Genomic DNA, 23172 nt, shown 5'->3' with positions numbered 1-23172 from the left:
TTAAAAGTCGTTCAGGTATGGGAGTTGATGTCTATACGAAAGCAAAGGAAACACTTTCAATAATGTAACCTGTTAATCGAATGTACATGTAATCTGTTGGCAGACACAGTCGTAATGTTTTGTTAACAAAACATACTTTATACGCAAATAATATACTGCAACTTTTATTGTTTCTTTGATGCATACCAATATTTGTCCGTCCGTCAGTATGTTGATCAGGCCGGTACTATAGTGTCTAAGCTGTGACCTACTCAATTTCATTCGAATTTCGACCAAACTTCACAGGATTATACTTCAACATGGATAGATGTGTAGCGAGTACAACCGTCATCTCAAAGGTCAAGTCACACGTGTAGGTTTATGTAATAAAATATGTATTTCATAGCAATATTCTGTGACTAAAAAAATGCTTTTGAAAAATACTCCTCAAAACAAGTTAAGGACCGCAAACTGAATAAGCCTTTGTTTTTAGATTGTTTATGGACATCGATCAAACGGATGATAATTTATTATCTCTTATAAACAATTGTGAAGGTTCGCAATAGAAAATGACATCAAATAAATATCAAAGAGATCTGCGTTCGATATCTATCTTAACAATTGATTAATTACACGTAAAATGGGTGTGTAAAAATCACAACACTTTCACCAGCAACCAGCATACACCACCAAATGTTTATGCCGTGTGTGTTCACCACGAGCATCTAAGATCGGAACCTGCGAATCGACTTCCTAATCTGTGGACGGCGGACCCGTGCCCACTCCTCATTAAATGCCTGTGACAGAGCTTCCTGTGTCTGAGGAGGGAAGGGTCTCGAACTAATCGGTCTATGGAGTATGTCCCATGCTTGCTCTATTGGGGTTAAGTCGGGCGATCGGGATGGTCAGTCCATACGCTCAATACCGTCACCTTTTAAGTACGTATTGACGACCAGGTCCCAAAATCACAAAAATACTCAAGCCAGATCTCAGCCTCAGTCTCAACTCACTTAACCACATAAACGCAAAGTATGATTCAGGTGGATATAGTTTGGTATGATCGCGATGGTGGTGTTCTGTAGGTGACGGACATAGTGTCGGTGACGACGACATTTCTGTAGCGACGGACATAGTGTCGGTGACGACGACATTTCTGTTGGTGACGGACATAGTGTCGTTGACGACGACATTTCTGTAGGCGACGGACATAGTGTCGTTGACGGCAACATTTCTGTAGCGACGGACATAGTGTCGGTGACGACGACATTTCTGTTGGCGACGGACATAGTGTCGTTGACGACGACATTTCTGTAGGCGACGGTCAAAGTGTCGGTAACGACGACAATTCTGTAGGCGACAGTCATAGTGTCGGTGACGACGACATTAGTAATGATAATCATCGCGATGGTAATGTTGAATCGGGAGATGATTGTTTCCGAGGAAGGTTGTGTAGGCGACGGTGATGATGTCGGCAACGACGCCCATGGTGATGTTACTCATAGTCATGGTTGATGGGAAACAATACATACTGCTCTATAAAAATTTGTTGTTTTCTTTGTGACCAGTGCTGGAAAAACCGTCTTACACCCCCATGTTAGATGAGTCACGCGCAACAACGAGTCACATCTTTTTTCTTTTATATTTTATGGTTTATGAAAAGTACATTATCAGTAAAAAAACGTCGCACGCGTATTTTGGTGAAATGAATGAAATGGCGTTTTCTTGTCATTTTTTCCACAAATTGATAATTTTAGATATGCAAGAAAAAATAGCCATCATGTTTTTCCGACTACGCACGTGCCCTCGGGTCGGAATTTTCGATCCGATCCGGAAACACATGATCGATACTTTTATTCTTCTACCGTTTTACAGTAAACAAACATTTAACGTGAGTTAAAAACTTTAATTTGGTTATCAACAAAACAAATTTCATTTTCAGCTTTCTTCTTCTTGCCAATGCCCATTTTTTTTAAACTGTTATGCTGTATTCATTGTCAGTCTGCAAATTTATACCCTGAAATAGAAAACACAATTCAATCTCCATTTGAAACGCTAACAAACAAATACAGAATATGATATCAACTTTCAGATGAACAGGCCAGCACGAGGCAAATTAATAGAACAGTTCACCTTAAAAAAATTAAACATAGCTGAACTTGTCAATGCTACTAGCTTGCATCACAGTCATAACGTTTAATACTCTTGTATGAACTCAATTGTTATGTTCATTCATACACATTTCTTGACTGGAAGAAATAAATGTTCTCACATTAATGCAGAAACTACACAATGTAAACATGTTTTAGATAAGAACCTCCATTTCAACCAAATGATGTCGCCTATTGGCCCTCAATAAGTACAAAGATTTAACACCAATGACGTCATAATTTGGTTCTACGTCATAATTTTATTACCCGTCTACTAAAAACCTATTTTGTAAAAGCTTAATGACTAAGAATAGGGCTTTCTCATTTTGCTCGACCCGACATTCTCAGTCATCGAAATTAGACTTTGGGTGTACAAGCCCGAGTTCCAACACAAGTGCTTAGCATGAACATTCTTAACAAGCCCTGCTATATAAAATCCAGAATTTGAGCGAGCCCGAAAAGCGTTTAACCAGTGCAGGGCTTGCGGTCTTTTGCTTATTTTGACCACCGCCTTCTTATAAAGTATAGAGTTTACAATATGTGTTTTGAATATTACATAACTGACGTTTCCAGCTCAGTAATGAACTCGCCTATCGACATTAGCGTCCAACGTTTGTGACCCGCGTTTAAACAGACATGAGGCCGATTGTTCAGAACTTTGTTAAAGTAAACAACGTTGTTCACGTCAAAGGCGTCATCGTTGTTCACGTCAAAGGCGTCATCGTTGTTCACGTCAAAGGCGTCATCGTTGTTCACGTCAAAGGCGTCTTCGTTGTTCACGTCAAAGGCGTCATCGTTGTTCACGTCAAAGGCGTCTTCGTTGTTCACGTCAAAGGCGTCATCGTTGTTCACGTCAAAGGCGACATCGTTGTTCACGTCAAAGGCGTCATCGTTGTTCACGTCAAAGGCGTCATCGTTGTTAACTTTCAAGTCACTATTGCTCTGTAAGTTTCACAGATACACTTATGATCTGCAGTATTCCTTACAAGAGGTGAGACAACTGTTTCAGCTGTACTTGTTTTATTTAAATATATGAGCACATCGCCAAATAGTTCATCTTTAAAAGTTAACAACGATGTCGTGAATCCTGTTGTTAACTCAGGGACGTGATTGACCTGGCAACTGGAGGGCTGAAACCATTTAGGCCATGGGTTCTCGGGGGTACTTTTGGGGTCAAAAGCACACAGCCGTATAAGAAAAACTGGTTTTTTAGAAGCTCCTTTGAAAGTTCTTCTGAGTATAAATTTGAAACAAACTGGAACATCAAAACTTACAATCAAAAGCACTCTATAAACTTTTTAAATCAGCTAAAAATATATTTATTTATTTATTTTATTTATTTATCATTATTTTTTTTTTTTTTTTTTATTTTTTTTTTTGGGGGGGGGGTCCCTGGTGCCATTAGATCCGCGGAATTCCGCGAATCCGCGGACAAATCACATCCCTGTAACTTTAGCAAAGATCTGAACAATCGGGCCCATGATGTTAAATTTTAGTTCCCCGTCTGCAAAACACACGTTAAAATTGAGCAATCGTAATAAACTAGATGACATGAAGTAAATTCTTAATGAATAAGAATGGGCGGAGTGAACATAGTGAACGGGCGCTGCTTAATCATTAAGAATTTACTTCAGGTCACCTCACTGCCTGTAAACATTATTTACTCATAGATTCCCCGTTGGTGACGCAAAATCTGACGCAGTGAGTGTCTATGGATTAGTGACAGTTGGCGGACCTTGAAACACGCCCAAAAGGTGAAATTCTCTTATAGATTTAGTCTTGGACTTAATGACTGCCTACCTGTAATTTCATTAGCTTAAAATGAAGGTTGTATTCTAAAGTCAGTTAGAATATATTGTGCTGTCTTATAAACTGACAGGGATGGATCCGCTCGCTCCATAATGAAGATGTTTTATAATAAGTTCCAACTGAGATTTTGGCATTTTTGAACGTATGGCAATATTAAGAGACATTACCTGCATGCCTGCTCAGTTTAGCTCCAACCATCAACCCCAGCGCTACGCAGGTGAAGACAGACAGCATCCCTGAGTGTAATGACGCGCCAGCACTGGTTCCGGCTGCTGTAAAAACATATGCATTTTTCCTACTGTGAAAATAAAATTATTGTTGTTAAGGAATTTGATCCCAAAAACGTTTTTGTATTGAATGGTTAGTGTACTCATTCTATTGTCTTTTCTGGTTGTTTTAACACATTATTGTTCAGGCATTGTTGTCCGGTTAGCGCAGTGGTCAACGCACTGGCTTCTCACATAGGCAATTCCCGGCCTAGGCGCATGCTAGTTTGGTTTGTGGTCACCAACTCGGACAATCGTTGTAAAATTAAATAAAGTTTAAACTAACTCGGTCAAGTGGGTTTTCTTCAGGAACTCCGGCATCCCCCACCTCATAAGACCACATTCTCGAGTAAAATCGTGCAAACGAGACGCGGAGAGTGATTGATATAATGTTTACTAACTTGTTTCATAATCGTTGTAAAATATAAAAGTGTTTTTAAGTGCACTTAACTGAGGCAGTTTCTCCTTGCAAATAAGGGTACACTTTTTCCCCCAAATTATAATATTTTATGAAATACAGATTCTGTGAATGAATGAGATAAATTATAAGTTAAATCTTGATAAGACTAGCTCTTTTACAGCATAAAGTATGCATAAAAAAGTAAAAACATGGATATCTGGTAATATATTTGCTAATTCATCATGACTTCGTATTTTTCTAAAGTCATATAAAAATCCCAATTTGGAAACAACAGATGGTGAAAATAATTCCGAAAGAAGTCACTGAATAAGATTAAACTTAGCATTGTTTTTCACAATCAGAATGGACCCATTTCCCAAATGGTGGAAGAAGCACTTAGGTAACTTACCTCCCTTTTTGAGACAGAGGTCGAACACGGCCTCGTAGCCCTCGATACAAGTACAGAACAGATTATCGGCACACACCGCGTGTTCTATGCATGTGTCGTCGCCGAGACATTCGTGGTTTGCGTCTAAAATGGCAATAAATAGAACAAATAGACCTTCAGGAGGTAAGAGGTATCTCGTAAAATACATTAATTTCCGTCGTTTAGGAATCAGGACAAACTGCCGTACAACTGTTGCACAATTCAGAATAGTTTGTAAAAAATACAAGCATGTTACGGTTTTGATGACAAAACTGGCTTCGATTTCAAATATTTACTTTTGCCTAATCTTTTGAACAGATAAAACATGGTTTAACACGCATAGAGTTATATGGTCATTGTTTATTTAAACGAATTATATCGGATACATTTCTTTAAGAACAATTACTCAATTGCAGATGATAATGCTAATTTTAAATCATAGTGAATAAAAAAACTTAAATATATATTTTTTATATGTGTTGATCGGATTTTTTCTTGCGCGCTTCATGGAATTTGCTCGTGTGCCCCACTGCGTTCATACAGAATGAAGGCAAGAAACAATGCGATCAATCCTTAAATATCACATGATAATGACTGTTGTCCGGTCAAAAGCTACTATAATTCAACTATTCTCGTAGTTTATGATATTTTTTTCTTTGGATAATGAATTTATAAGTCTTATATCAAAATGATTATCCAATTACATGATATCAACAAATGAAGTTGTTACAAAGTGTTTTATGGTAACACAAAACTTCATAATACTAAGCCCCTGCCCCACCCCACCGAAAACTGACAAACTAACTTCCCCTGACTTCACGGGAGGCAATTGCTTCCGAGAATAGTAACTTTCGAGTACTCACAGATGACCTTGGCCGACGTTCCCGTAAAGCAAGTAGCGGCAATCACGAGACATATCAGGAAGATGCCCAATCCCGACCGATAACCTGAGACAAAATTACTCCACATTAACCAAGTTAAGAAAGCAGTGCTCCAGCTAGGCGTACATAGTATTAACAGTCATCATTGTAAGCAAAATGTTGCCTTCCGACATATTATTTATGACGTAATTTATCACGTGATACACACACACACGCACGCACGCACGTACGCACGCACGCACACGCACACACACACACACACACTGTACAAGGAACTAACATTTTTTATTGAAAGACGACGATCAACAACATTGCTTATTGTACCATGATAGACTATAAGTATCTACAATGGCTGGTCGAGAGCGTAAGATAGGCGCGAGGATTATGATGGACTTATTTTACATTTTACGAGCGGCCTTTGTAGAAGGAACCCTTTTTTTCCTGCTTTAGTTAAAGTGAAACAAAATATGATAAAAAATCATATTTTTTTTTACTTTTTTTACGGGTTCTTAAGATGAGTTGAATGCCCGTGGTAAAGATAAGGCTTTTAAGCAGAGCTATTAAAATATTTGTATCTATTTATAATAGGTGGCGGAAAAGTTGTTTCTTTGTATGCGTGTATTAAAGAATTCTTATACCAGTCAGAACTGTGGCCAGGAGTACCATGCAATAAGTTGTGTTCGGATAAGTAGCAATGCTGTTTTAATATACACAGAGTACTTATGAACGGTAAGCCCGACGATATGGTCCAAACAGTTACTACATACACCCATGGTGATTTAAATTTTACAAAACCCGTCCTTAGCGCTGTCTGTGTATAGGTTCAATCCCTTGGCTTGGGTAAAAGGTGCAGTGTTATTTCTTCGTAAGTTCTTTTGCCTTTAATAAATAACTAAAATAAGTGTTTTTGATTTTTTAAGAAATAAATTGACACCTCACCTGTACGTCCACATGACTTCGCTCCACGCATAAATCCTAGAGCGATGCAGGTGAAGACAGACCACAGTCCTACTTGTAATGACCCCGCCCCGCTTTCGAGGTTATCGATGGATGCTGTGAAAAACAGTAAAACGATAAGTTATATCGTCTAAATACGTGTTTGACCTACAGCTCAATCAATGACAAGAGCTCAGATATGCATTTGCAAGAATGAACTTTACAAATACTATCTGCATGATCTTCATAATGAATATACTTGCTGAAAGATATTTTGATAAATTAACCTACATGTTTTTAGAATACTCTGACAGTAGGAAACGTCCAAAATGTCTGTCTGTTATTTGGTTATTTAAAAAAAAAACTTTAATTCAACAATTTCTCAGATATGTTGATCCAAAATTTGGCCATGCCCGAAAATCTTATCTTGCCGTCGGGCAAAGATAAAACAAGTACAGTTAAGTACCCGTATGGAACTCCTATTTTATTGACGTCATCTCACAATTACCTCCAATGTTCAAGACCGTCGTTTGGCAATATTTAAAATCCTAATTAATTACTTCTCGCACCATAAAAAGTTTTCACGCTCCAATGAAGAAATACTGCTGCACTCTCTGTTTCTTTTGTGAGTCTGTAATGTAAATTCCACTAGCGTGGGAGAGTTTTAACACAACGCGTGCTAACTGCTTAACGTATTCTATTCAACTGATCTTGGGCCTCAACAAATGGCGGGAATATGTGAGCATGCGCATACACAATATAAAACACTCTCTTCAGAACTATTTAAAGAACGAATATTTACATAATCGGAATCACTGCGTGCATATCCATGACAACCACACATATCACATACCTGTACGCAAACTATTTTACAACGCATAAAAGAGTTCCAGCGAAAAAATACATTTTAACTTTATTTTGTTTAACTGAGGTGGGAGAAAAAGGATAGCCGCTCGTGTAAGATAGAAACTCTCGGCCTCGGAAAAAACTTATACTCTTCTTCCAAATTTGGAAGGTTCGCTTTCCATCTTACTGATTCCAAAGCCTCGCTACACTTACGTCCCTTTCTCTTACTAATTCAAAAACTTCGCAACACTAACCTCCCTTTCTCTAACTGACAACAAAATTTCAAACATAGCTTTGGAAACACTTACCTTCCTTTCCCTTACTGATTCCAAACCCTCGCTAGACTTACCTCCCTTTCTCTTTCTGCTTCCAAACTTTTAAACATAGCCCTCGCCACACTTACCTCCTTTCATTATACTGAATCCAAAAGTATTAAGACATGATAGCCCTCGCTATACTTAGCTGCGTTTCTTATACTGATTCGAACCGTTTAACCATAGCCATCTCTTCACTTAAATCCCTTCTGTTACTGATTCCAAACCCTCGCAACACTGACCTCCCTTTCTCTTACTGATTCCAAACCGTCGCTACACTTAACTCCCTTCTCTTACTGATTCCAAGCCCTCGCTACACTGACCTCCCTTTCTCTTACTGATTCCAAACCCTCGCTACACTGACCTCCCTTTCTCTTACTGATTCCAAACCCTCGCTACACTTACCTCCCTTCTCTTACTGATTTCAATCCCTCGCTACACTTACCTCCCTTCTCTTACTGATTCCAAACCCTCGCTACACTGTACTCCCTTTCTCTTACTGATTCCAAAGCCTCGCTACACTCACCTCCCTTTCTCTTACTGATTCCAAACCCTCGCTACACTGACCTCCCTTTCTCTTACTGATTCCAAACCCTTGCTACACTGACCTCCCTTTCTCTTACTGATTCCAAACCCTCGCTACACTGACCTCCCTTTCTCTTACTGATTCCAAACCCTCGCTACACTGACCTCCCTTTCTCTTATTGATTCCAAACCCTCGCTACACTGACCTCCCTTTCTCTTACTGATTTCAAGCCCTCGCTACACTTACCTCCCTTTCTCTTATTGATTCCAAACCCTCGCTACACTGACCTCCCTTTCTCTTATTGATTCCAAACCCTCGCTACACTGACCTCCCTTTCTCTTACTGATTTCAAGCCCTCGCTACACTTACCTCCCTTCTCTTACTGATTCCAAGCCCTCGCTACACTTACCTCCCTTCTCTTACTGATTCCAAACCCTCTATACACTTAAATCCCTTCTAACCGTTACTAGCGGTTTAAGAAAAATGCATAAAACATAAATTTTTGAACTTTAATATAAAAATCTGCGATCTAATTATTTTTTCAGGAGTCTTATATAACTGGTTTCCATGTATTTTCTAAAAAAACTGGCTCGTTCGAAGACAACAAATAAAAAAAAGTTGTCAAAACGTTCAATCTGTGAGAGTGCAGCTTTAAACATAGCCCTGGCTACACTTACCTCCCTTTCCCTTACTTACTTCCCTTTGTCTAACTGGTACCGAACTTTTAAACATAATTTTCGCCACACTAACCTGACCCTTTCTCCTACCGATCCCAACCTTTACTACCCTTTATGATATCAACCTTTTAAACATAGCTCAGGCTACATTTATCCTCCCTTTTCAAGTTCTAATACAGATCCAACACTGAAAAAAGCGCCTTCGCAGCACACACATTCTCTTGTGATGTATATGTAAAACCCTCCACATTACTCTCGCTAAACTTACCTCCCCTGCGGATACACATGCCATACTTCGCCAAATAGCCGTCGTCACATATACAGTACGAGTTGTCAAACCAGTGTGTGTGTTGACACGTGGAATGTGCTACACATACAGTGTCCTCGTCGCACATCCAGTTCGCCGCTTTTATATAAAAAAATAAATAAAATAATCCTTGTTGTCTGCGATATTTCTCTCAATATTTTGGTTAAGTCGAAATTCGAACGAAAGCCCTTGGCTCTATGTTTCTCATAAAACTACTATTTTTTAGAAACAACAAAAACAAAACACATCAGCAAAAGCAGAGTGTACAGTACAGAACAGATCACGATACTCAGTCACTAATAGTTTTATGTTTTAAATACTAGTGACTATAATATTAGTATATAAAACATAAAACGTATATAACTAAGACACTTTTTAAAAATAAATCACTAACATTCTATCATTGTAATGCTGCTTTTGCTAGCACAGTGACCAACGAGATGATTAATCATAACTTTATTGGTGTTTACAGTTAGACACTGAAAATTGCAATGTTCTCGTATTATATTTAATAAATAAAATATCCAGTAGAAAGAAAAGGCATATAGCTGATAGTATAAGGCTACTAATAACAACGAAAACATTGATATTCTAATTATAATATTACACATGTCAACATGATGTCTACAGTACAGAGACGGTTCCAGTGCCCAGTGTCATTAAAAATATCGTGAAGTGAAATTATCTTAATGCATCCAGTGTACGAAGCCCGACATGTAAACACTTGAAAGAATTGCATCGGGCTAATGCAGAAAGACCGACGTGCTTGTTGCAATTTGTGTTCTTCATGATCATAAAGATAGCTGTTATCATTCTGTGACCTTTACATTTAAATGGAAAGGAACGTTTTACGATTTACAGCGAAATTATTCATTTTCATTGGGTGATACAAATAACGTTGGTATCGCATACTGACGAAAATATTCGGTAATTATCGATAGTCTATCCGATCGCTTCCGAGTCACTTTGATTGGTCAGAGAATCGTTCCGGTGGCAATATTACAATTGTCGGTACTGGTTCTTCTAATACAGTATTGTTCTTTTTATGTTTATTCATTAATACAATGATATTGTTGTTGTTTTCCGGTGAAATGTCTTTGGCAAAGCTGAGTTAATTTCCTGGCGCACAAATCCCGACATTTTCCAGGAAATCTGAATTGCGCACACTCTAAGTTTCACATGATATTTTCATTATTTGGCTATGAATTTGTAAAAAAATAATTTTGGTCGGTATTTAAGTTAAGGTAACGTACCTGGTACATTTTTGAGTTTGTTACGACTAAGACTCTTAATAAAATGTAAAATGAAGGGATGAGTAATCTTGACTACTGTAGAAGCAGTAATGCACCAGTCAATTGTAACCACGGACCTGTAATGCACCAGTCAGTCCAGTCAATTGTAACCACGGCCCCCAGGTCCGGGGGTATACCGCGGGAAATAGGCCGTGTCTTACCTTCAAGGTGGCCCCGCAGTGCCGAGTGAATGCGGTGGTTTTGTTTTCGCGCCGAAAATGGTGGGGAATGGGCCTTACCTAGGATGTCCTGGGGTTGCGGTGGGCATTTGGCGGGGATTTTACCAGCAGTTTGTCCCCACAGCCACAGCCACAGGGCGGGGATATTTACCTGCGATTGGCTGGACCGAAAATCAAAGTATCTGCTATTCCCCGCACCTTGGGGGGGGGGGGCGTGGTTAAAATTGACTGGTGCATAAGAACCACAGAAACCAGATATCAAGCATCTAAGCCGCCAACTGTGGACGCATAGGTTCATAAGTAGCTACAGTGAGTAAGGCCAAACAAACTTGACAAAAATATTTTTAAAGTAAGATTTACAATTACTTTTTTAATAAAAAAATGTTTTTTATAAACACAGGAAAAAAACGGAACTCACATTAAGTTACAAAGTTTCAAGAACAAAAAATATCATGTCAGGATCTTGACCTGTGTCTGTTGCAAATGTCAGTGTCAGTCAGAAGTGTATGTACGTTAAACTTCAGTCAGTCCTAGTACTCCTACTTATGTCTATACAGTTATGTATCAAACACAATCTTACGTGTCGGTCTTCTGCCATCAACACAGGAAGGAGAGCAGCTCAGCATGTAAAATACTGCAAAACACGCTATAATCCACAACCTTGCCATCGTCCTCGTGCGTAAAACAAAACTGCTTTGACGTCACTACATGTTATGACGTCATCCTGAAAATTCAATAGAGGCAACTCTTGCTTTTGATAACAATACCAAACGGTCGTTAACTCCCTTGCACTGCCTTCTTCAAGAAAAAACATACGAATAATAAATAGATCATCAGTTAATTTGAGGTTAAAATATCACGAGAAGTCATGAATGTATTTTATAACTTAACCATTGTGTATCATAAATAAAACTGTTAATGTGAATAAGTACATTACAGTATGTTATAAAATATGACAAGAAAAACGAACATAATTTTACGTGATCATCAAACAATTTACATAATTGAGATTTATAAGTTACTATTTTTGTTAAGATCTACTGTTTCGTGATTAGGATTTAGGGACTGCCTCAATTGACCAATTTCGTTGATAAGATTTTCTCAAGTATCAACCACTTGTGTATACATGCAAAGAAACGTGAAATGTGCTCGCCGAAGATTGGACCTGATTTAAGCTGTTCTCCAACAAATTGACAGTTTTGACCTTTCTTAGTGTGTTGTCTCGGAATCAGCTAATTTGGTATTAAAGCCTTCAATTCAGTCATGTAATAGAAAATATCACTATAATTGAGAAAACTGCCGAAAACTCCATTTTGATTAAAGCGTAACTTACGTATAAAACATCAGTTTTCGAACGTATTTATTTTTATATGAAAAAAACAACACTGCGATCTGGTCTTTTGTCAGCAGTCTTGTATCACTTGTTTCCAGATATTTACGAAAATTTTGGCTCATTCTAAGTAAAAAAAAATAATTTCAAAACGGTCAATCTGTTAGAGTGCAGCTTTAAGACATAATATTGTTAACAGTTTTGAGCACAGACGTTTCAAACCAACTTTAGTAAATATTTAATATGAAATAAAAGAAACTCATTTCTTTATGTGAATTCGAAATGTTCAAAATGCTTGACAAGTCAAAGTTTGTATGTTTTTATCAAAGCTTTAATGCATTGAGACCCTTTTCACCATAAAATCCTTCTATTAAAAAATATTTGTTGAAGAAATTTGCTACCAGAATGTACATTAAAATCACTGTGTTTATTTTCAATACAAGTTTTTGTAAAATATTAACGAAGAAGCCGCACGACTTTGTTGTTCAGAATCAAGATAGTTAGTTTAACTTTAGTTTAAACATTATATATTTTACAACGATTGTGAAGAAAGCTTTTATAGCTTATACTAATTCCCTCTTATTGGCACGATGTTGCGCGAGAGTGTGGTCTTGTGTTGTGGGGAAAACCGGAGTACCCGGAGAAAACCCACTTGTCCGGCTTGATGAGAAGCGAGTGCGCTGACTACTGCGCTTACCGGACAATCAAGATAGTTTGTGTAATTACACACAAAGTCACACCATTTACGAAGGTTCTAAATCAGCGGTAATTCAAATACACATGTCGGTCTTTCAATAATGGAAATGAAATCATTATTACAAAAATAACATTTTTTAGAAAAAAAATGCATTACTCTAACACTTAAGATATTATTATCATGTTATCAAATCTTTTATCATGTTATTGCAAACAGAACAAACGGTTCTTCTCAAGTCTGAAATGAACAGGTGTATATGTTTACACTAGATTTTCTAGAACATAGGAAACACTATCGAATCTGCATCATCTTCAAGATAATCAAGAAATATAGAGTTTTCTGCGTATTTGTGATTTGGATATATATGTTTATTATAATTATTTATTTGCAACGCTTCCAGTATGAGTTTAATCAGAATATATCCTAATTAATGCTCAATATGAACATTACGGCGAATCAGTGTTTATTTTTGGGTTTGTTGCTTTTTTTCCCTGCTACGTGTTTTTGTCAAAATTTCAGAGTTCTTCAAGACGTAAGTACATGTTTTGTTCTTAATACTATTATTTTTATCCTAAAGTTACACTCAATAATAAGAAACAATGACTCCTTTATTTGTTACATTTAATTTGTCTAAAATATGATTCATTTTACGATTCGTTAGAATTTTTAGGAAATGACGTCCCTAAGACGCTTCGACCCATGACCATTTCAGTTTACATAAATTCACACCTAAACACGAGGATAGGTGTACCTCATCGATCAGTATTAAATTCCAGCCGAAAAACAACAACATCCACAACAGTAACAACAACAACAACAACAACAACAACAACAATAGTAACAAGAACAACAACAACAAAAACAACATCAACAACAATAACAACAACAACAAAAACAGCAGCAACAACAACAGCAACAGCAACACCAATTATGAATTTAGAACAAACTATGTCAGTAACACACATTTGCCTTATGCTTAATTATTATCTATAGATAGCCATAATTTTAGAAGAAAACATCATAGGCATTTATGTTAGCAGTCATATCGAACCTTCTTATTCCTTTACAGAAAAGAGACGGAAAGAAAGTATTCTACAGCAATGATTTTGGTATTGTTAATAATTATTAATATAAGTATTCTCGGAATCTTCTTATATAAAAATGCCTGTTTTATGTCACATATAAAAATTGCGCTTTTCGCGTTGTGTTGTTCTTGTTGGATAGCATGTATAAACAAATAATATTTGCTTGAAATTGATTAAAAACAGTATAATTAGCATCAAAACTATTGTACACATGTATATTAATTCTTATTTTATTCAACAAATGAGAACGTTTTTACTCGCCAATGAGTGTTAATTCTTTAATTTTATACATATTGTTTAATAACTTACCCATTTGCAGGATGTTCGCTGCCAAATAAACAAATACGATTTCCGGAACTATACGAAACAGTTTCCGACGCCAGTCGAGTTCTAAGCCCACCAATCAACTTCAGCGCCACCTATCTGGAAAAAGAAGCCAATGGCGGTGCGCCTGGTGTTTTCTACCCAGGCATTTTGGACTCCTTCTTTGAATCCGACTACTACAATTCCGGTACGAAGAAAACTTCACTTTAAAACACATACACAGCTTGCTAAATGTTTTGTTTGTAATACTGTGACATTGAATTCATTAATCCAATTAAAGATTCATATTTATCATCTGTTCAATTTCAGAGAAGACGTATATTAGTTGAGCAACAAATTCACTTTAATGTTACCTACAATCAGAAGTTTGACTTCCAATATGCTTGAACCCGATGTATTGCTTAAACGTCATTTTTCTCGGTTTCCATGATCTAAGTTGGGGATTATTTTGTTAGTATTGAGAAGATTCTGAACTATTTCAGAAAGGATAACCAGCACGCGAGGGTACGAAATATCCGTGGGACGAATAAGGAGTAGGATGTGTTTCGTGGTACAGCTTGATGAACAATGGCCAAGGGAGGCAAGAAACTTTTTTTTATTATTATACTGCGTAGATGAACACACGTTAAAGGCCTAGTTTAAGGAATGTTTGGCATGATAAATCCCTGCTGTGCATCACTTGTTTGTTGTATGGCGCCACAGCAGGTGTCCGTTTCCTGTGTATTTGTTTATTGGCTCAGGGCCATTTAGAGTTTTTCGAAACACTTTTAGAGTAGATTGTCTCATTGTTTAGCTTATAAATACAAGATAGACATTGCCAATGCATTAATTAGTTTAGAGTAATAAGTGTTTAAATAAGTTATATAACTGATATATTTCAATCACTTTTAAATCATGGTTGGGATTGTTATACCCAAACTGGGAACGATAATAGGATTTTATGTATAACATATACTATTACTCTTATTCTCGTTCTAAAGCATTGTAATGAAATTTTGTAAAGTATTCGAAAATTTAAACAAAAGAACTATTAGACAAGATTTTTTTTCATTTCTATTATAAAATCTCCAGAACTGCACAGCAGGACACGCAGATCTAAGGTCTGATAGACAACTGATGGCAATAAAGATTAAGATCAATACACAGTAGTTGTGAGAACGATAAATCTGAAAGATTTTACTAAATTGAGTCCATTGTTTAACGAGTTTATTTAATCGCGATGATGACAAAGAACCACTCATCGCATATTTCAATGTATTAGTGAAAGTTTTACAAGAAACTCTGGAATCATTTTACCTAATCATCCCGACGCCGCCGACAACACACACGACTGTTATTCCATTTTAACACACGGACAATCAAAAATGAGTTATTTAAATTGGATCGTACCCTCTAACACCTGAATTGACAAATGATTTTAATCGAGTGGAGGTGATGATGATGATGATGATGATGATGATGATGATGATGATGATGATGATAATGATGATGATGATGATGATGATGATGGTGTCGTTGGTGTAAGAGTGATGATGAGGAGTGGTTGATAAAGAATAGTTAGTATTATAATGTTATTAATTAGGTGATTTCATATTGGCCTAGTTATTTGTCCGTGGTTAGCTGTATTTGCCTGAGCCCGAAAGGGCGAAGGCAAATACAGCTGACCGAGGACAAATAACTGGGCCAATATGAAATCACCTAATTAATAAGTATTTTATTAATTAACTATTACCGTTTTGGTTAAAAACATTCTTATAACTTACCTTTAGTTCACATTGAAGCCGTATTTATCCCTTATTCATTCATGGTGTCTGCTTTTCTAGACTTGACTTTGCTGATTTTGACATGCATCCTTATAGTGACATTGCACATAAAGCACTGTACATTGTAAGGAAGCTTGTCTTTTCGTCTTATTTTGTAAATCGTTTGCCAAAACGTCAAATGTTTTACCTTCGTCGTCCATTTTGTCGGCGTACAAAATTATAATAGTCGTAAAATCCACCAACGGGTTAAATACAACTCAACTCAACTCAAATCAACTTTATTCAGTACATAAAGGCCTCCGGCCCAAAATACATACTATAATATATACATCATTAATTACAATACAGTGGTGTCATTGCTTAATACAAATTGTTTACAAACTTCAATCTGCTATTTTTAACAAGTAAAAAATAAATATTGCCACTTGTCGAATAACAAAACTATTATCTGACTTTAGGAGTCTGTAAAAGGCATGTAGGTCAGATCGACCCGTGTACCAGCTAAATAAAAACTGATTTCTTACAGTAGATAACCTTGGGCATATGAAAAACACATGAAATTCATCTTCTAATAAAAGCCTGTTCTCGTTGATTAAGCAGGACGCACATATTCTGTCGTTTCTGTCTATGTTAAGATGTCGGCCAACTTCGATATTTAACCGGTGACTTGAACACCTAAATCGCGCGAGCGCACGGACAAATTTATGTGACAAGTTTATGGAAAGATATTTTTCCGGATTTAGTAAGGATTTAACATGTTTATAGAGATCGCATCTTGAAGATGAATTAACGGTATCGTGCCATCCCTGAGTCATACAGTCGATTAAGCGAAATTTAAATTGCGCGTTGAAAGTATTAATGTCGCCTACGTCTTGCCATAGCCAGACGTAGCCAAATTCGTACTGAAATAATATTTTTCTAACTTTTGTTACCCAATTTATTCTTCCAATATCGTCTTGACGTTTTAACATAACGTAACAATGTTTAGGGTAGCGATGGTTTTGCATATGCAGAATTTTACTCCAGTATTTTATACATTTTGAATAATATATCACGCAAAGTGGAGCACGACCACATTCACCTAGTGCCATACAATTATTAGTACTTATATTTAGACCGAGAATTTTTTTACAGAACAAACTTTGAGCTCGTTCGATTTCGGGGGCGTAACTACAACCCCAGATTTCCGCTCCATATGTCAGAATGGGGACCACCATAGAGTTAAACAGTTTAAAAAGTTCCTTGTTATTAAAACGACCAAACGGTCTTTCATAATATTTGATAGCGAAAACTGCTTTCCTGGCCTGCAATGTTAACTGGTGTTTTGCATCTGACCAAGAAAGTTGGGGGGTAAAAAATAGACCCATATATTTATACATAGAGGTTGCCTTAACATGTTGACCTTTGTATAACCAAGTTTCATAATTTCTCAACGGACCGCCGTTTCGAAATACAATGATTTCTGTTTTCTTTAAGTTAACAGTCATTTCAGCGTTATCACAATATTCCGATATACGGTTAAGTTGCAATTGTAAGTTAATCGCGGTTTCTGCGCAATTTGCTACGTCGTCAGCGAATAGCAGACTTAAAATGTCGGGAATATCATTTGTTATGAAAATTCCTCTATTATTATTGTCCGTTAAATAAGAACAGAGGTCGTTTTTATATAGACTAAAAATTATCGGCGAACTCAAATCTCCTTGTCTGGTACCGATGTTGCAAGTAAAGGCTTCTTATAAATTTCTCTTTTCTACTCTAACGCGCGCGGTCAAATTTGCATACATTAATACAAGAACATTTAATATTTTTCCACGAACGCCTTTACTCATCAAACTAGTAAACAATTTTTGATGAACTAACGAATCAAATGCCTTTTTAAAGTCGACAAACAATACGTAAAACCTCCCCCCCCCAGGCTTTGATGTATATTTCGTTATCATTGATAGCAAACAGAAAATATTATCTATAGTAGAATTACCCGCGCGAAAACCCGCCTGCGCCTCGTCAATTACGTCGAACTCCTCCGCCCAACGTGTAAGTCGGTCATTTATTATACCAGAAAATATTTTATACATGACATTGATGAGAGAAATGCTTCTATAATTAGATGGATCGTTTCTCGAACCTGACTTAAATATAGGCACCAAAATGCTTTCGCACAAAGCATCTGGGAATGACCCTGTATCTAAAATTTTATTAAAAAGTATCAATAATATGGGTGCTATTTGGTCACACGTGTGCTTATAAACCTCTGCCCATATCCCATCAGCGCCACATGCCTTGTCCGTTTTAAGTTTACCGATACTCCGAAACACTTCTTCGTAAGTAATAGGACAATTCAATACTGAATCCATGCCATGGTTATATATACCATCCGTGTTTATATTTAACAAGTTAAACTGACCATCTTTAAATAATAGGTCTTTAAAATACCTAAACCACTCTTCATTCTTAATATTACAAGGAATTGGATTAGTTTGGCGTGCGCTAGACTTCAATAATGACCCAAACTGTTTTGAATTGTTGCTAGCTCGTAACAGTACATTTTTACGGTTAATTTGATGCAGAATTTGTTTAGATCTACAAAGTGATTTAAACCTGTTACGCCTTATATGTAGCAAAATCCTGCTCATTATTTGTGTACCTAAAGCGACGTAAGAGTGAATACTTGTTGCGCTTCAATTCATCGCATCCGTTATCCCACCAAACGGGTTGTGATTGTATAGTAGCCTTAAATCCTTGATTTGAGCGCATATTATATGCAGACGATTTATATACATGTAATATGATCGCGACCGCCTCGTTGACGTTTTCGTTAATAGCAGTTTGAATACGTTCAAGGCTTAATTCAAGATTTATGCCAAATAAGTTAAAAAACTCAGTCGACACATTTTGTCGCCATTTATAAGTATCGTATGTCATATTTGTTTGTTGGGCATTATTGATCTGAGTCCGATAAGGGACATCGCTTCGTGCATCGCGGTATCTTATATGAGAGACGATGGGAAAGTGGTCCGATTCGTCTCGATTCATGACGCTAAAGTATGAAATATACGGAAACGGTTCTGAGGCAACAATATGATAGTCTACAACACTCTGTCCCTCATTTGCTAAACATGTTATATCCCCCGAAGTATCATCATGTAATCTACCATTTAACAAATGTACATTGTGAATACAACATAAATCAATCAATGACCTACCAAAATTATTTACTCGACCAAGATCTTTATTATTTCGCGGTTGTTCAAACGTATCGCCAACGTAATCTACATGATATCCATACACATTATCTAAGTTATCTGAAGAAATGTAGTCCCGCAGATCTTTAGTTCTTGCGTTAAAATCGCCCACTAAATAAATGTAACAATCATTAAATTGATTCTTGATAAACTCTAACCTATCTCCTAGCAATACAATGCCATTTTCTCGATATTTTTTATCATATATAGGTGAACTTTCTGGCGAAACATATACAATGTAGAGAATGACGTCTTTTATTAAATCAAACATGCTTGACTTAATATAAAGAACTACACCGTCTTCAAAATCACTACGTATTTGACGAATAAGACCCGATTCAACTAAGCCCGATTTAACAAAAACACTAACGCCCCCATTATTTCGAAAACAATTCGATTGATTTGTTCTGATATGGTCAAAGTGGCAATAATTGTGCAAAAAATTATCAAATTCACTTTTAAAATTACTCCATGTTTCAACTAATCCAATAATGTCAAAGCTTTGTAAATATTTATGGATTTCATGGTCATTAGTGTATTTATGCAATCCACATATATTCCATGTACAAATAGATAATCTTTTATCGTAATTTGTTGTCTCTGGGCTTCGGCCGCGTCCCTAGTCGATTCCTCCACCCCCGACGGCACCAAGAAGGGTTTCATCCGATGAGTCATCGTCATCCTGCGAAGTTCGACTCCCATCCCGGTATCGTGGCTCGTCGCCTGTAATAGTAATCGGTCGTGTATCCGGAGCCCGGTTTACCGGCCGCCCACGAGCAGCGCCGATGCGCACTATTTGTTTACTTCCCTCGTCATATTTATATACGCTGTCATCAACGATCAGTTTATCGAAGCTAAGCCTTGCGAACCTCCCATCATTACGTTCTGCCACCAAACGTTTTGAAAGTTCTCGCCTATGGCGCATTACACGTTCTGTGTAGTCCTCGTGCACAGCGTATCCTGAGCCTCGGTTGAGTAAAGTTCTGGCCTTGTTCAAAATGGTATCTTTGTCCTTGTACTTGCCGAACTTCACAATAATACTACACTTATTTCTATCCTTCCCTTTCACCCTATGAGCCCTTTCAATCTCAGCATTTTCAAGCTCAGGCAAAGAAAGATCATTTTTGATAAAGTTTCTGACTTTGCTTTCGCTCGTTTCCCAATTTTCATTCATGTCGCCGTCGATACCAATAAAACGAAGATTATTCCTGCGTGACGCCCCTTCAACATTATCCACTTTTATTGTCAAGTTCTTCAGAATTGATTTCATTTCTAAATTTCAGTTTTCAAGAATTCATTTTCCTTCTGTAAGTTACTGATTGTGCTATTTATATCGTCAATTTTACTGTTTATAGACATCAAATCACTTCTCACCTCTGTTTTCATGGTACGTAGATAAGACATAACATCCTCATTATCACTTCCCGCCTTGGCCTGACGGGCTTTGCGCGCTGGCTCCTTACCCCGACCCCTCGGTGGCGAGAGGTCATAATCCTGGCTACCGGCACGGATGCGAACGAGAGTGTGCTCTGTCGAGTAGCCCGATGTGACCCTGGGACAGGCCCTGGTGTAGGTCCCGGATTGAGTTCCACGTCTCCACCCACCACAATTAGTATTGACCACGCCAAAACAAGTCTTACTAATCCACTACATGCACTTCTAGTCACAATAATACCCTTCATTTTACACCTCACTTTATGCGGCATCACAAAACATCCAATGCGAGCTCTATTCACTGCAATATCTACACCCATTGTTAAATTGTACTGGTTTATAATCCCTGAGCAAAAACACACGTCCGCCATTATCAAGGGACACCACTCCTCCCTGTTATATCAAACCGTACAAAGTGGTTCAATCATTCAATAGGTTTAAGTATTCCAAATAACTTTATACGAAGCACATTTGTTTTAAAAAGTGAGTAATCGGAAAACAAAATGGCTACCTTGAAAAAGCAATTTCCAGCATATTTCTCATATTAGGCGAGTTTCGACAGCCAATGAAAATGATCCATTTCTCAAATCCTATATTAGGCGAGTTTTGTAGCCAATCAGAACGAAGGAAACTCATATTAGGCGAGTTTTGTTGATATTGGCCGAGTTTGGTCGATATTGAGCGAATTATGGCATATATTGTCTTCAATTGTTTGGTATTGATACCGCAGTTGTGTCTGTATCTCGTCAAATACGTAATAGTTGATTAATATATGTTTATATTAGCCTAGGTTCTTTGTCTAGACAAATAAAATATGTATGTCAGTATAAAAAAAGAACTATATGCGCCACGAAGGCATATATTTGTATTTTATTTTTTTAACAGGATCTCATCACGGTTGAGTTGTTTCCGATGCTTGGAATGACACATTATCGTGTTCACGCGACAACGCTGCCGGGGACATACGCAGAACAGGGTACTGACGTCATTGACGTGGCAACCGGAAAATGGGAGCTGAATAGTAAGTATATTTGATAATATATATGTAAGATATATCACTCGCCGTCACATACTACACAGCTTTATACAGAAAATGTGTTAACTAGTAGATTCGATCGAATTTTTCCTTCTGTTTTCAAATAAAAAGTTATCATAACTAAATTATTACCAAATACCACCATATACAAATGGAGTGATACATTTTCTGACCAATCGAAACCAAGAACTGTTATAAAACGCACGTGTAATACAAACACAGAAAGTGTATATATACGTTATACTTGCAAGGAACGTGTCGTGTTCAAAAAATGAGGTTGAAACAAAAACATTTAATATTTTCTTTTTCTTTAACAAGAAAACCTCCTTTCGCCTCCTCCTGCCCTATGGTCACCGGAAATCAGGTATTTAGTGCCCGGAAATGCGTCTGGAAAAGAGGTTGAGATCGTTTTCTCGCGTCCACCTCCGGAGTACGGATTCAAACGATACGAAATAGCATTGGCGTCAAAAACTGACGTCAATGCCATAAACGTTGTAGTGACGTCACAGTTCTTCTACATCTTTTATGGCATAACGCCTGGAGAATATAAAGTTATGGTAAGATTTTGTAACATCATTGGCGTCTTTTGTTTTTGATAATATTGTTTTGATGAATAATAGTCACTTCGTCGGGTACAGCCGGAATACTATAACGGTCTTTCTCAACGGATCATATCGTTGGAATTGCCGAAGATGTTATTAGCATTGCTGTTAAAACATTATTTCACTTATTCTTGATGTGTTTATTGTTTGTTTTTCAGATCAGACCCATAGACGAATACTTCTCCGTCTCCGACCGTTGTCTGTGCTCTTTGGGGAATGGCGCATGCGCAAACTGCCTGACAACGCGTTTAGAAACAGTCACAGTTCAAGAATGATTTAACAATACGATTGTCTTGATCCAATTCGTGATCAATTCAATTAGTTTACAACTGTATTACTCAACTGTCATGTTTCATTTTTAATGAATATTAACAAGCACACATTATGGTTAGGTGATATAACCATAATTTAATTTTCTGTCCGACTTTAATAGATAATGGATCTAAGACATTATATGCAGGATGTCAATAACAATCTCAGTTTAATTAATCATGCTGAATTAAAGACGGACGGACTACTTTGCTCTGCTTGAATAATTTGTTCGCTTGGAAACGTATACAGCTGTACTATTTTTGGTGTATTTTATAAATCAAAGTACTGATAGTGCCTTTACCTGAACAAGGTGAGCGTTGATTCATTCTATGTGATACCCATAATATCATATGAATGATAG

General features: G+C 37.2%; 2 protein-coding genes across 3 annotated transcripts; one reads left to right on the top strand and one right to left on the bottom strand.

Moving 5' to 3' along the window:
• Positions 1-297: 297 nt before the first annotated feature.
• Positions 298-11666, bottom strand: LOC128229599 (uncharacterized). 2 transcript variants are annotated; one of them, XM_052941355.1, is made up of 8 exons: positions 11567-11666; positions 9477-9614; positions 6849-6962; positions 5892-5975; positions 5011-5133; positions 4103-4207; positions 1927-1993; positions 298-1536 (listed from the first exon to the last, which is right to left on the bottom strand). In XM_052941355.1, the coding sequence occupies exons 1-7, from the start codon at positions 11652-11654 to the stop codon at positions 1974-1976; spliced, it is 672 nt and encodes a 223-aa protein (XP_052797315.1). In that variant the 5' UTR covers positions 11655-11666; the 3' UTR covers positions 298-1536; positions 1927-1973. The 2 variants fall into 2 exon arrangements, with proteins under 2 accessions (XP_052797315.1, XP_052797317.1); XM_052941357.1 differs by lacking the exon at positions 9477-9614 and having other exon boundaries at positions 11567-11658.
• Positions 11667-13293: 1627 nt separating this feature from the next.
• On the top strand, positions 13294-23102 carry LOC128232398 (uncharacterized). The gene is made up of 7 exons (XM_052945916.1): positions 13294-13545; positions 14083-14122; positions 14418-14609; positions 14905-15002; positions 21747-21882; positions 22216-22454; positions 22658-23102. Exons 1-7 carry the CDS (start codon positions 13444-13446, stop codon positions 22772-22774), a joined length of 924 nt encoding a protein of 307 aa, XP_052801876.1. The 5' UTR covers positions 13294-13443; the 3' UTR covers positions 22775-23102.
• The last annotated feature ends 70 nt before the right edge of the window (positions 23103-23172 follow it).

This window comes from Mya arenaria, chromosome 4 (genome assembly GCF_026914265.1).
Source record: "Mya arenaria isolate MELC-2E11 chromosome 4, ASM2691426v1".
Lineage (NCBI taxonomy): Eukaryota > Metazoa > Mollusca > Bivalvia > Myida > Myidae > Mya > Mya arenaria.
Note: the sequence above shows the minus strand (reverse complement) of the source record. Positions and strands in the feature narration are given on the sequence as shown.

Coding starts and splice junctions, on each gene's coding strand:
- LOC128229599 (XM_052941355.1), bottom strand. CDS start 11,654: ATGGCAAGGTTGTGGATTATAGCGTGTTTTGCAGTATTTTACATGCTG. Junction 5,976..6,848: donor GAAGTCATGTGGACGTACAG/GTGAGGTGTCAA, acceptor ATTTTGTCTCAG/GTTATCGGTCGGGATTGGGC. Junction 5,134..5,891: donor AACGTCGGCCAAGGTCATCT/GTGAGTACTCGA, acceptor TTGCCATTTTAG/ACGCAAACCACGAATGTCTC.
- LOC128232398 (XM_052945916.1), top strand. CDS start 13,444: ATGCTCAATATGAACATTACGGCGAATCAGTGTTTATTTTTGGGTTTG. Junction 15,003..21,746: donor ATGAACAATGGCCAAGGGAG/GCAAGAAACTTT, acceptor TTTTTTTAACAG/GATCTCATCACGGTTGAGTT. Junction 21,883..22,215: donor CGGAAAATGGGAGCTGAATA/GTAAGTATATTT, acceptor TTCTTTAACAAG/AAAACCTCCTTTCGCCTCCT.